Raw genomic sequence first — 13,926 nt, 5'->3', positions numbered from 1 at the left:
TCACTTTCTCTGGATGCTGGAGACTGAATAGAGGGCTTCTAGTGTGGATGAATTCATACGTCATATTTCTAAAGGATACATTCTTTCATCACAAAGTTGTTCTGCTCCAGGTGCTGCCATTTCCTCTCCAGGTTAGCCAGCTAACGTTCAGACACATAAAGCAACACAAAACACAAGACTGCTGTGAGCTGAAGACGGGAAGGCAGGTGGTGAGGAGCGAGCTGAGTCAGAAGATTCAGTCTGTTTCCTGTGTACCAAAACACGACTAACCTGAGCATGAGTCTCATTTTCCTGCAGTCTGGTCTTCAGGGCTTCATGTTTCTGGTTCATCTCCTCCAGCAGCTGTCCAAATGCATCTCGACGCTGAGTCAGCGACACCTGCTCCTCCTGCAGCCTCTGCAGCACAAGGAGAGAAAACAAAGTATAGTCAGTTCATTTTTTAAAACGGAGCTCCATTATTGATCTCCAGTATGGAAGCTCTCGGGGACAGTGGTGAGAAAGAACTCCCTTTTAACAGGAAGAGACCTTCAGCACAAAGAGTTTGCAGTTACCTTCTTCCTCTCCTCAGCTGTGAGCCTGAGGGTGTCCAGGTCCCTGTAGGTATGCAGCTCAGACTGCATGGTGCTGACACGCTCCTGCAGGGTGCTCAGCTCACCTGTGATCTTCCCCTCCAGCTGCTGCACCTTCTCCAGGTCCTGCTGCAGGCGCTGGGACTCTGTGCAGGGGCAGAGAAGGGGCTTTGTTCAGTGCTCGTGTTGTCGGGACGTAAATGTTCCAGACTTTAAGGTTAGAAATAAATTAATGTGATCTCTTTAGAAGTGAGGGAAACCCGACTGTGTGCGTGTCACCCACCTGTCGTCAGTCCTCTAGCGGTGCTCTCTGACTGGACCACCTCGGTCTCCTTGCTTACCAGCACTTCCTGCATGTCCCTCAGCTCACTGGCTGTCACTGTATCCACCTGACGGAGCCGCAACATGTTCTACAAAGACATGCACAGTTAGTGCAGTGGACCACGCTGTGTTTGTCCTCCCATTTCATCAGTGCTCCTCACCCTGCTGCAGTGCTCCAGGAGTGAGACAATGTTCTCCTGGCCCTGCTTTAGTCTCTCCTCCTCCTGAGCCCTGGACTCCTCAAATGACTCGAGGAACCCTGAGAAGAGGACAGAGGTTATATCCATGCGCTGCTAGTAGACAGTAGGTTCCCTCTAGTTCCTCCTGACAGTGGAAATCAAACTACTGTGTTTTGGTGACTCCTAACTGTCATCAATTAGGCTTCATGCTTTCACATGCAGTGTTTGCATCAGCCCCCACATTCCCAAATGTGGGATCATCAGTGTTGATTAAACAGATGAACAAATACATGCCTGTCAGCCTGCATCTGCTCAACTACTCTGCCCCACAGTCCAAGACATCAAGATGCAGTTTGTGTCTGTCAGTCGCCTGTGACGCTGACCGACTGACCGTCTCCTCTCAGTCGCTCCGTTAACTGTTGTATGTGTTCAGTTTTTTCTTTTGCAATAAACGGACACAGTACGTAAGAAATGTTCTCGAAACACCTTAACTTTAAATGAGCTCGACTATGCTGCCTATGTCACAAGTGTTCGGTTCGACTGGGACTCACGGTTGATCTCCTCTTCCTTCCTCTTCAGCTCTTTGTATTTTTGTTGACATTCGCCTGTAGGAATGTTCAGAATATTGAAATCACATCAAAGGTGATTCAGGTTTAGAGTCCACCCTCATCCTGTGGGTTACCCTGAGCTGCTTCTGAGTCCTGCTCCAGGTGTCGGATCTCCTCTGTGATTTGTCTTCTCCTGTCCCGTATCTCCGTAAGCCTGAGTACACACAAATGGTAAAATGGTAAATGGCCTGTATTTATATAGCGCTTTTCTAGTCCCTAAGGACCCCAAAGCGCTTTACATATCCAGTCATCCACCCATTCACACACACATTCACACACTGGTGATGGCAAGCTACATTGTAGCCACAGCCACCCTGGGGCGCACTGACAGAGGCGAGGCTGTCGAACACTGGCGCCACCGGGCCCTCTGACCACCACCAATATACACATATTCTTACACGCACACACAGAAGTGACGAGTATCTAAGTACTTGTAATGAGTACATACTGCCTCTCCATGCTGGCAATTTCCTGGTTGTCCTCTTTCACCTGGAGAACAGAAGCACAGCTTCAGTCTTTGGTTTTTCACGTCTGCTAACATCAAGCTTCAGGAGCTCTGCTCACTGCTGTTTACAATCCATTCATCAGTTTGACCACATGATGGTGCTGTTGACTCTCTGAATCAATGCACACGTTTAGGATGAAGAACAGCCCTACTGCACATTACCACAGTAGCCTGGGTTAGCATTAGATCATCTAAACTTCAGTGTTATTAAGTTTACTTAATCAGAGAACATCGGAGAACAAAATAAAGTACCAGGACCCAAATGTCGCAGCTATAGTTGCTTTTTAATGCTGAAAGAGGGTTTTTGCCGGTGCAGACCCTGAATGTGTGGAGGCAGTGAACGCTGAGGAACCGAATTCCTCAACATGACTAAAACTACTCAACCAGACTGAAACTGAATTCATGTGATATCCTTGTAAAAGCCCGTTTCAGGAACACAAACAAATCTATTTCCTGTTTGTAAAAGTTTCTGTGATATTTCATCAAATCCCTCCCGTCCTCTGATGTAGCAATGACCAGCGCGCACACCTGCTTAAATAACTTCTCTCTCTCTTCCTGGGGTGAACCCAGGCTCTTCTGCTCCGCCTCCATCGTGTCTCGTTTGGCCTCCAGCGCTGACAAGGTCTCATGAAGCCGAACCATCTCCTGCTTTATCTGAGAGTGGGACAGCTCCTGCAACGAGGATCGTTCACGTAAAACACCCGCAGCCATGCTGTTCCTCCACCTCGCTCACACCGCCCCCTCCACCCGACTCACTGCTTCATAGTCCTCCTTCCTCGTTATTAGCACGTCCAGCTCCTCCTGGAGAACAGTCAGCTCCTGCAAAACAAAAGAATCAGCTGAGTACTTGCCAGAGTGAGATTTCATCATGCCTGACATGAACCAATCTCCTCTTTCCCCATAACAACTACAGCTTCACCTGCAGCAGTTCCTCATTAGTGGTTGTCATGGTGAAATATTTCTCTTGCTTTGCTGCCGGCATTGCTTGGACGACTTCATCAGCAACGCGCCTCTCTCTCCTGATCTCCTCCTCGATGGCCCTGATTGCCTCCTCTCTCCTGCAGAGCAAACAGAGTGGACAGAGTGCACGCAGACAGATAAAGGAAGCCAAAGAGTTTACAGTTCAATAACAGCCCACATCAGCTGACATGCTTCTACACATCAGCTAACATCGGGTCAGGCTATCTAAGCTGCTTAAGTTGTGGCACATGCACAAGCTGCTTTGCAACCCACCTCCTCGGGTTCCTCTGAGTCTACGGAGGCCCTGACTGAACACTGCACAAGCAAAACGTTCCACATGAAAAATAAGGCAAAGCAGACGAAGAACCTAAAAAACTGTTGTTGTTTCTTAAATTAATTTTCATTCTTTACTACACCAACCAACGACAAACGGAGACAGAATCAAGCAGCGGTGGTCAAAGCTTCCTCCTGTTTCCTGCTCAGCTACATCACAGGACTGAAGCATAACTATGATGTGAAGCCGGCCGCATCAGTGAAACGCCTCTTTCTCTGAGATATTTTAACATAAAAACACTAATGCAATTCAATAATACATCTCAGTGTCTTTGCACTTAAACTGTAAGAAACAAATAAGCTTTCTTTTTAATTTTGGGGCCTTTTCAGCCCTTATTCCATAGAGACATGAGTGTGTGTGTGTGTGTGTGTGTGTGGGGGGGAGACATGCAGCTTAGTAAGATAAGATAACTCTTTATTGTCATTGCACAGTCATACATAGTACAGTAGTACAATGAAATTGGAAAAACTGTCCTACGTCGGCACTACATATAACACAACACGACACGATATGACACATCACAACGTAACAAACAACACAACACAGTATATTAACTTAGTATAAAAAAGAAGAATAAGTGTATGTGTATTGCACACTGTTATTATTGCACATTAATTATTATTGCACCTTGTTATAAATATAAATATTATTGTTATCGTTTTAAACATTGTTACCTCCCCCTAAAAAGTCCAGGGAGGTATCCAGTCAGGTCAGCTATTTACATTGATCAGGGCTATTGCCCTGTTGTAACAGCTGTCCTTGAGTCTATTTGTTCAGGACCTCAGCAGCCTGAACCTCCTGCCAGACGGCAGCAGCTTAAACACCCGGTGTCCTGGGTGTGTGCAGTCCCGTAGGATGCTGCGTGCCCTCTTGAGACAGCGAGTGCTGTACAGGTCCTTCAGGGAGGGAAGAGGATGTCCAATGATTTTTTGGGCCATGTTGATGACCCTCTGGAGTGCCTTTCTGTGTGCTGTGGTGCAGCTGGAGAACCACACACCGATGCAATATGTCAGCACACTTTCAATGGAGCAGCGGTAGAAGACGGTCAGCAGCTCCTTCTTCAGGTCCATTTTTCTGAGGATTCTCAGAAAGTGGAGACGCTGTTGGGCCTTCTTTAAGACCGCAGAGGTGTTAGAGCTCCATTGGAGGTCTGTGTCTATGTGCACACCCAGAAACTTGAAACTAGTGCGGCTCGGACTCAAATCCGGGCCTACCGCTCTCCGGCCACACGGCGTATGACCTCCTGATCATCCCACTGAGCTAAACCATAAATAAGTTAAATTGGGTTCTGTGTTGTGCAGACTGTCCTGTAATTCAACAATGAACATTTTTGTCCTTTCTGTTTCTGTTTATGGTGAATCGAACATAAGAATGATACATTTCTATAGCAGCCAGTGAAAAACGAGGAACTTTCTGCCGTTTATTGCTTTATCTACGACTTATTTACTTTGGTACAGTACGTGGTCATGGAGCACGTCCTCACCGTAGAAGATTTATGCCCTCCTTCACATTTTCCACAGTGGGCCAGACTGAAGACTTTGGAGGGCTGATCCTGGCCCATGGGCCTTATGTTTGACACCCCTGCTCTGGGACTGGTGGAGGAAGACTACAGCACCAAACTCTTGAATATTCACATCATACGGTTACACTTGAACCTGACCCCTGTGATGTAGATCAGCTCCTCCAGACTCAACATTCCCTCCTCTGTGCTGAAACCCGACTTTCCCAGAGACGGTGCAGTCGGGCTGCAATGCAGCTCCATCACATTTACATCAGTCTCTACTTCAATTCAATTTTATTTATATAGCGCCAAATCACAACAAAAGTCGCCTCAAGGCGCTTCATAGATACAGAGAAAAACCCAACAATCATATGACCCCCTATGAGCAGCACTTTGGCGACAGTGGGAAGGAAAAACTCCCTTTTAACAGGAAGAAACCTCCGGCAGAACTTCAATGGAAGAGTAGGAATGTGGGAATTCTTGTTCAGCTGTATGTAACCCAGTCTGCTGCTGCTGGTGTGCCTGCTCACTTTCACAGTACTATTAATCATTACAATGTTTACAATAGTTTGCAAATGTTGCTGAAACATTTTACAATATCAAGAGTGAGAGTACACGCAGGCGCACAGGTATGTTTGCTGAGACGAAGCAGCAGCAACACTGGCCTCTTTCATCTTCTACCTGCTTTTCATCCACTTTTTCTTTTCTCCGTCTGATCTTTCACACTCTTCTCCTTACTTTATGCTTTCTTTTCCATTCAGCCGTCATCTCTCCGTAAGAAGAGGTCATTAAAAGAACTAAAATGCTTGTCATTAATCATATTCAGTCATTTGCAGAATTATACCTTGAACTAGTTCACATATATATTTAGATGAGCCATTTCCAACAGTAACCTAAGAGATACTTGTAGGCAGAAGAAGGAAGACAGCAAAGATGGGAGGACCAACTTGATCAATCATAAACAGTTAGCACAGAGTGCACACTTGTTTTACAAGGAACAAAGGTCACTCGTACACTGACTGCGTGAGAGTAACAGAGGACTAAAGGTTCACCTTAGTGCGTGTAGAAGAACAGGTAAGATTCTTCTGCTACTTTTCATTAGTAAAAGATGATTACACAACAAGTATAAAGAGAAACAGTGTGAAAACCAGACAGGAATTGTGATTGTGAGATGCAGAAGTGCGAGGTTAGGCAGCAGACACGTTTCTACACGTGTCCTTTAAAGGAGAACATGCGCTGAAGTTTCTTTTCTCTGTAAGACGTGAAAAAGACACTCCAGCATCAGTGTGCACTCACTCCCTAACACGGTGCTTTATCTCTACTGTACTCTGACCTCGGGCTTATGCTGCAAAGTGCCCGATTTCTCAGTTCACTGCACATACAAAGAATTCACATAGAAATATGAGGGCATAATGTTTTCTGTTAATGGAGTCCAACGCTGAGTCGTATATTTAAAGAGGAACATGACGTGCAATGATGGGTAATGTTTTTATCCTCAGGTTAGATGGCTTAATAGCTCCCGACTCTAAAGGGTATTTTCATCAGATTCTGAACAGTTTTTTTTCCTTCTGCTCTTTGTGATGTCAGTGAGAACAGGTACAGTCATGTCAGCGAGCTGCGCTCCGCCTACCTGCTGTTTGAATCAAACACTTTAAACAAAATGTTGTAAAGCCTCAAGCTGTCACCATGCTGCTGTTTGGTAACAGGCACACACGGACGTTGTGGTAAAGTTTTATCCTGCTTTTTGATTCTAAGGGGCCATCATTGAAAAATCAGTGTAGTTTTGTTTTCACGTGAAACTGAGACCATCAGCTTATCGTGAAAGTGATAATAAGGTCAGTGATCAAGAGACCCAAGCACTGTTTTACTGTCGCCATATATTAGACTTTCTGCAGCACCCCCTGCTGGCCATTAGAATACACATTTATGGCACTTTGTATCACTCGTAGTATTTGTGAGTATTTGTCCTCATGACATGCTGTGCTTAGTGTAAACATTGGCCAATACTTATTTACAAAATCTTGTCTCACACTTTTAACCCCTGCACACTTTTCACAGCATACACTGAGATTTTTCACCTCTTTGTGGTCTTCAGGTGCTACCGTGTCACGCAACCTTGTTTTTAAGAGGCACAGCCAATCCAAAGAACGCTGGCTTAAAGGGGGAGGAGCTAAACATGTATTTCAGAAAATACATTTTACTGACAGGCTAAATAACTGTAACTTATGCAAACCTTGTGTATAAATGGAGTTGATGTTAGTCAGATTATTTTAGTCCAACTACATAATTTGCAACCGTCGATATCTGTGCCGTAGTAATGCTTTTTCAATCAAAAAGCTGAATTCTACCAGGCAAAAAATGAATTAATTACTGGTTTTGTTAAGGAATGAGCGTGTTTTCTCTGTCACGTGTTGGTTACAGGACTTTGTATCCATTTCCTTTCAGTGTGGTGTGATGGAGAGGTGCTGGCAGCCTCTCCTCCTGCTGTGGCTCACTGTAGGGCTCGTGAAAAATAATGAGACAGTGAATTGTTCCTGTTCCACCCATCAGCTGACAGCAAACTTCACCAACAAACATCTTCAAGTCATCCCTGAAAACTCTGAAAATGTAAATGTTACCAAACTGATGATTGAAGGGAACCTAATTACTCTGAATGACACGGACCAACAAGCACTAGCTAGCTATCCCAGCCTGGTAGAGCTTCACTTGGATGCTAACTGGATCACTGCTATTCCAGCCAAATACTTCTCTGTGGTACCAAACCTCAGAGTGCTGTCTCTCGCCAGAAACAACATCAGCAGGTCAGTAGGCTAGCAAAAGTCTAACTTCTAGCTAAATGCTAATTAGCTGCTTTAAGTATACTGTGTGTTAAACACCAACCATTAAACTGGTTTGATTTTGATATTGGTGCATACTTGTTAAAACTTACTACTGTTGCATGTTAGTAATATATCCAAGTACAGTGTGGTATGTAATCAAGTGTAATATAATTCTGCTGTGCTGTTTTTGTAGCCTTCACCCTCAGGCTTTCAGTGACCTGGAGGTCCTGACAGAGTTGGACCTGACCCACAACTTGCTAACAAGCCTCCCTGCACAGCTGATCAGTGGGCTGAACAAGTTACAGGTAAAACGAGCATTTCAAAAAGAATCTGCTAACTTAGAGTTTAGTTAGAACTAATCTAGACATGACATGCATAAAGAAATGCATGCATGTGTATGGGGATTTAGGGCTGCACATGTAAGTGTTTCCTGTACAGGATGTGTTATTATTTCATTTACCTCGCTCTGTCTGGTCCCATCAGGTACTGAACCTACAGGGAAACCCCTGGAATTGTTCCTGTCCACTGCTGACCATCATTGGACAGATCGATGCAGCAAATGTTACCATGGGTAGTAGTTTTCATCACAGTTTTAAATGTTGGCTGACCTGTGACCCTTTCTGGGAGCTAATGAGTCAATTACAGCAGTTTGAAAACTATAAACACTGCTCAAAAAAAGAAAGGAACACAAACACAGTTCATGAGTGTGCTGAGGACACGTGACACATGTGAAAGGGTCTGGAGCAGCTGTAGAGAACGTTATGCTGCCTGTAACATCGTTCGGCATGACCAGATTGGTGGTGGGTCAGGAATGGTCTGGGGAGGCATATCTATGGGGGGGACACACAGATGTCTACAGGCTAGGCAACGGCACCTGCCTGATATCAGGGATCGGGACAACAGACTGGCTGCATCATTGCTTCACTTTTATTTGTGTTGTGTCTTTGAATTCGGCCCTCTCTAGGTTGATCATTTTCATTCCCATCTTTTCGTTCCTAAAACATTCCCCGGTCCATATCAGTATCCAGCATGGCTTTCCCCCCACTGAGACCAGTATGTGTTCAAAGTGTTCCTGAACTTTCTTTGAGCAGTGGATCTTTATTTGAAGGGATTTTAGTAGACACGGAGTATCTTGCTTGAATCTGCAGTGGCACATTTTTACTTACAATCTATGAGCCATGTAAGAGACTCGCACGGCTGGTATGGAGGTTTTATTTGAACCTTATTTGAAAGATTTTTGGCAACTGATGTTACTGGAAGCCAGAATTACCTAAAGAACCTAAAGCTCACACTGCTGATCAACACATAAGAACACCCGGTGCTTTTGTCTGCTTCCTTTTAAACTGCAGACAGGTGATGTGGTGACACTTTGGTGATGGTTACCATAAAGCCGTACCATAAAAAGAGCAGCATATATGCAGGAGAGCACCCACCATATACAACCTGGTTCCCATATAGAGTTGAATGCTCTGCCTTAGTGAGCCAAAAATGTCTACTGGGGAAACTGAGCGATGGTCTGGTTACTTAAAGGAAAATGTTGGTAGCTTGATTATTAAATCATATGTCCCATGTTGCAGATTTCAGTGATTCTCTTGGATCAATCAGTGAACTACATTATTTTCACATCATTCTTAAAGATTTATCCCAGTATTAAAGCCAAAAACACTACTTTGAATGAAAACAAGTACAAGTAGAGACAAGTAGGAGTGTAGTATAGAGAGATAATGAGGCCAGTGTTTAAAATCCCTTTCTATGTGAAGAAACTGTTCTCTAACTTTAGTAACTTAAAGAGCATGTACTGAAGGAAATGGTGTGTGGCTGCAGGAGGACCACAGGTCATCTGTGCATCTCCAGCAGAGCAGGCTGGACGAGATCTTCTTAATGCTGCAGCACTGTACTCCACATTATTACCCAGCATCACTCCAGACCCTCAGAAACCAAAAACACCGGTCCACCCTCAACAGACGTCGGGCCCATCAGTTATTATGACGACCACACAGTCAACCGGTCAGAACAACAGCACCAGCAAAGGTACGACATCGAGAGCTGCAGATCATTTTCTCCACTTAAATATGTGGACGCACAAATGCAAGCTTATAACCCCGTCTCCATCCTCAAACCCAAACTAGACCCGACTCCTGCGCTCGGCAACACGTGGAAATTCACAGCATCCGTCGCAATCTTGGCAGTGGCCACCTCCATGCTCATCGTGTGTGCCGTCAAGGGGCCGTCCTGGTACAAGCTCTTCCACAACTACAGGCATCGGCAGTTACAACAAGAAGTCGAGGAGGGCGACGAGGATTTTGTGTCAACAGAGTTCTCGGCGACGGGAAGACACCCGACCCATCAAACATTCAGCTTTGAACCAATGAACAGACAGATAGACGAGGAGCAGGAGGAGCAGGAGTACTTTGAGGATCCATATATCAGGAGAGAAGAGTGACATGCACGATGATAAGAAAGCAAACCACAAACACAATACAATCCATTCAGTGGCAACCTTGCTGTTTGATAAACACCGCTGAGTATTATCATTTCACGGGTCACAAAATCATTGTGTGAGAGCTGTACTGTTGGTCACTGAAGGAGCTTCTTTGCAACATCTTAACTCCACGGCCTGCATTGTTGCCCGGATACTTCCATTAGTACACTGTTGTCAGCTGCGAGGAGTCTGCAACAACCCCAACTCCACTTTTTGACCACTAGAAGAACAATATTCAAGTACAGAACACTTCCTGTAATCTGAGCCATTAGTGTTAGTGTGTGAGCGCCCAGTTAGATCGACAGCTTTATCCTTGTTTGCACGGCACTAGAACGATGAAGTCACATGGTTTACAAGAGTTTTTACCTCTTCATGACTCGACAACACCAGCAGCAATGTGCACCGTTATACAAACCTCAATTTACGGTGGTTTGAAAACAGTTTGCAAGTGTTTCAGATAAAACACACTCCACGTGTTTGTTTGCTCACGGATCTACACGGCATTTATTTTTATTAAGAAAACTCCACTGCTGCTTCATCTTTACATAACAAGCAGTCGTTTCCTGTTGTGTTTGTGTTCAAAAGTCTCATACCTGCACATATCTGAGTCTTTTTAAATGTTTTATGACTCACATGAAAACTAGCCATCAGGCTAAATTAAATAATGTCCTAGTACTTCATTCTGAAAATGATACTTCACAAAATAAATACGTTAAAGTGTATTTGTGAACATAAAACTGTCTAATGGAGACACAAGTGTCTTTATGAGAACACGTGCACTTACTCTCTCCTCTCAGTGAAGATGTTATCGATGCTTTCTGCCTCGCTGTCATTCTCGGCTTTCAACTAAACACAAGATCAAAAAGTTAAAGGGAGAATTTTCCCCTATATTTCCAGTTCATGAAAAAACCCTTTTATATTGTTTTGATGGATTACTTACTATGTTGTAGTCGTTGATCATTTCCTCCATCTCTGTGTTGGTGTTGAGCTTGTCCACAAGCTGGAAACACAATAAAAATGTACAAAAGTGAAGTAAAAACGAGTCCAGTGTTTAACGCATTCACTGAAAACTAAAAACACAACCTCACCAGTATAAAGGTTTTAAACGTGCAGTTGCTCTCAAACATAACATCGTAACACCTGCAATCAAATAGTTACTGTCCCTGAAGTGGGAAGTTTACATCGTCTATTTTAAGTCATCATGGCCGACTGCTTAAGCTAGACATTCCTCAACAACACAGTGAAAAAGTGGATACAATCTTTCAGTGTTTAACAACATTGTTGCTGTTTACCATATTGTAGTCAGCAAGCTGGCCTTGCATATCCTTAATCTCAGCAGCGAGGCCTTCAGCTCTGCAGCAGACACACATCACGGGGACATTATACAGAGTTCATCTGGATTCAGTGGATTTCATCTTTCACTCAACTATAACTGTTAAAGACGGGAATGAAGACAGAAACTTGGTCATAAAAGAAGAAGAAGAACACCACCCACCTCTTTTCATAAGAGAGATAGACGGAGTTCTCCTGATTGTAGCTCTCAATCTCTTTGTGCAGTCTGCTGGTCTCTGTGGTCAACTCGTTGATCTTACTCCTGACAGAAGAACAAATTTCACATCGATAGAATTTTTCACGAGCAGCGTAAAAAGACCACATTTGAATCTATGGTGAAAATAGAAAATACATTTTAACTCAAGACCAACTCTAAGAAATGTGAATGTGCTCAGTATGTTTGCATCTTTTGTGAAGCGGTCTAGCTGACCTATGGTTTGTGCACTCCTTTACTTTGACATAAGTAGTTACTGTTAATGCCAGTGAGTATGTGTTACCTGAGAAGACCCAAGTAGTAGGACTTGTCCAAAATCTGTCTCTGAGGCCCTTTGGTAAAGGAAATGTGGGAGGGAGGTCACAGGTTTATTTATATATTAAACACAATCAGAAAAATATCCAAGAAGAAAACATACCTTTCATGCCAGTTTTCATCCCACTGAGCCCCTGCTGGGTGACCGGCCTCTCAGTCACTTTGATCTGTGCTGTCAGGACTCCGGGGGTGGCGACGGGGATGCCACCCCTCAAACCTGGATGAGCACTGGTCCCTGGGACCATCTGGAAGAGGAAATGCAGTGCCTTAGTTGTGGCTGTCACAAAATTGCATTTTCACTCTGAAATTATTTTAGCTGAAAGAATTCACAGTGACAATATTATCACGATATCTAAAGGACATCTGACAATAACCATGTTACTCTCTCTAAACCTCATACTCAGCTTTTTTCTCATATTAGATACAACACACATGTAGGGAGGGGAAAACAGAGTCTGTACTCATAACTGCACACAAGATTACAAAAGAAGCATGATGCAATGAAAATGCATCATAAGCACAATGTCCATTTTATTTTTGGTCTTTTTTCTTGCCAAAACTGGTCTATAGTGTTACACGTAGGCTCAGTAAAACCTGGCACTCATTTCTTGGGCGTGCAGAAACACACAGAATCAGCAAACAATTGTATTTTCAGACTGAACATAACACACTCAGACTGATAATATCTCAAAGCTACAGCGTATCCATGCTGCTGATGGCTAACCCCAGTTGCAACACGCATAGCTGTAGGAGGAGGCTGGATAGCTGTAGGGGGTCTCCCAGCACCAGGGACCACAGATCCGCTGCGGCTCATCGGCCGGCCCATGCTGGATGGAGGCCGCTGGCTTGCCATGATGCCTAAAACCCGTGGACACACAAACAGGAACACTGAGTAACAAATCAGACACGTGGAGCTGCTGGCTGGATTGAGCCATTTTATGTTATTTCCTATATTTTTAACTTTGTAATTTATTGTATTATTTAATTTAGTTCAGTCTGTTACTGTTCCTGTTGCCTTGGAGCAACAGTAACCACATCATTTCCAGATGCTGTTACAGTTCGGTGCTTGTTGGTGAAATAAAAGGGCCACACTTGAAGACACTAAAGAATAACCTTTAACCCTGTGGTGCCTGTTGATTCATATACTGACATTTTCCACTTTAGATTTTACTAGCACAACAGATCAGGCGGTCACGTGATTAGGAGTGGTAGCGAAAGGCTGAAGGCAATAAAGGGACTGATTTGTACCTCACAGTAACACAGAGCTTGTAAAGGAAATAAAGATGTGCACGCTGCTAAAAAGAGGGAAGAAGCTCCTCGGGGTGATTAAACCAAACTCTAAATAATAACACATGTCACATGTTTACTTTGATTTAGAAACATGATTTGTTTCGTGTGCACCAACACTGCATCTACGCTGCACTGACATTACACTGACCCGCATCGCTGTACCGGCAGCTGTGCATCGTTATGACAGCGCAGTCTGTTAAAACCTACAATTTTGAAGCTTAGTTCGGCTATTGCTAACTTGTTAGCTGACACTTTTTGGCTTAGCTTCGTTTACGGAAGCCTCGGTAAACGTCCCGGCGTTAGCCGTGAGATAACGCAGCTTCTTGCCTGAAAATGGTCTCTCTGCGGTCTGTTTTATACGCCTGTATAACTTCCAGTCGAAGCAGGCGTGCGGCGGTTTACCTGAAAAGAGAAATAAACGAAAAAGAATGAAACGCTAGCTGGAAGAAAGTCAGCAGCTCGAGATGATGTTGACGTTACCCCAGTAACCATCTTCT

At 44.1% G+C, this 13,926-nt stretch overlaps 2 protein-coding genes across 3 annotated transcripts in view; one reads left to right on the top strand and one right to left on the bottom strand.

Annotated features, from left to right (window-relative positions):
- The window catches only part of ift74 (intraflagellar transport 74), a 16,036-nt gene extending 2,110 nt beyond the window's left edge, over positions 1–13,926 (bottom strand). Inside the window, exons 1-19 of one of the 2 annotated variants that reach the window (XM_085418051.1) lie at positions 13,832–13,926; positions 12,864–12,997; positions 12,243–12,384; positions 12,108–12,156; positions 11,774–11,872; positions 11,571–11,631; positions 11,219–11,278; positions 11,063–11,124; positions 3,102–3,240; positions 2,939–3,001; positions 2,711–2,854; positions 2,126–2,166; positions 1,752–1,831; positions 1,621–1,674; positions 1,052–1,149; positions 853–979; positions 552–715; positions 271–396; positions 80–140 (exon numbers count right to left, since the gene is read on the bottom strand). In XM_085418051.1, coding sequence (XP_085274177.1) covers positions 80–140; positions 271–396; positions 552–715; positions 853–979; positions 1,052–1,149; positions 1,621–1,674; positions 1,752–1,831; positions 2,126–2,166; positions 2,711–2,854; positions 2,939–3,001; positions 3,102–3,240; positions 11,063–11,124; positions 11,219–11,278; positions 11,571–11,631; positions 11,774–11,872; positions 12,108–12,156; positions 12,243–12,384; positions 12,864–12,992 — 1,699 coding nt within the window. In that variant the 5' untranslated portion in view covers positions 12,993–12,997; positions 13,832–13,926. Of the gene's footprint in view, positions 1–79; positions 141–270; positions 397–551; positions 716–852; positions 980–1,051; positions 1,150–1,620; positions 1,675–1,751; positions 1,832–2,125; positions 2,167–2,710; positions 2,855–2,938; positions 3,002–3,101; positions 3,241–11,062; positions 11,125–11,218; positions 11,279–11,570; positions 11,632–11,773; positions 11,873–12,107; positions 12,157–12,242; positions 12,385–12,863; positions 12,998–13,756 lie in introns of both variants that reach the window. The other variant, XM_085418050.1, reaches the window with a different exon arrangement.
- On the top strand, positions 6,801–10,919 carry LOC146661556 (leucine-rich repeat-containing protein 19-like). Its single transcript, XM_085418052.1, has 5 exons — positions 6,801–7,778; positions 7,990–8,101; positions 8,280–8,367; positions 9,621–9,827; positions 9,926–10,919. The coding sequence occupies exons 1-5, from the start codon at positions 7,432–7,434 to the stop codon at positions 10,237–10,239; spliced, it is 1,068 nt and encodes a 355-aa protein (XP_085274178.1). The 5' UTR covers positions 6,801–7,431; the 3' UTR covers positions 10,240–10,919.

Source organism: Rhamphochromis longiceps, linkage group LG9 (assembly GCF_057381845.1).
Source record: "Rhamphochromis longiceps isolate RC_006_pf linkage group LG9, R_longiceps_female_GT1.1, whole genome shotgun sequence".
Lineage (NCBI taxonomy): Eukaryota > Metazoa > Chordata > Actinopteri > Cichliformes > Cichlidae > Rhamphochromis > Rhamphochromis longiceps.
Note: the sequence above shows the minus strand (reverse complement) of the source record. Positions and strands in the feature narration are given on the sequence as shown.

What these genes read in the sequence shown, in the direction of transcription:
- LOC146661556 (XM_085418052.1), top strand. Translation starts at nt 7,432, where the DNA reads ATGGAGAGGTGCTGGCAGCCTCTCCTCCTGCTGTGGCTCACTGTAGGG. An exon ending in GCCAGAAACAACATCAGCAG is followed by an intron (nt 7,779 to 7,989) that starts GTCAGTAGGCTA and finishes CTGTTTTTGTAG; the next exon opens with CCTTCACCCTCAGGCTTTCA. An exon ending in TGCAGCAAATGTTACCATGG is followed by an intron (nt 8,368 to 9,620) that starts GTAGTAGTTTTC and finishes GTGTGGCTGCAG; the next exon opens with GAGGACCACAGGTCATCTGT.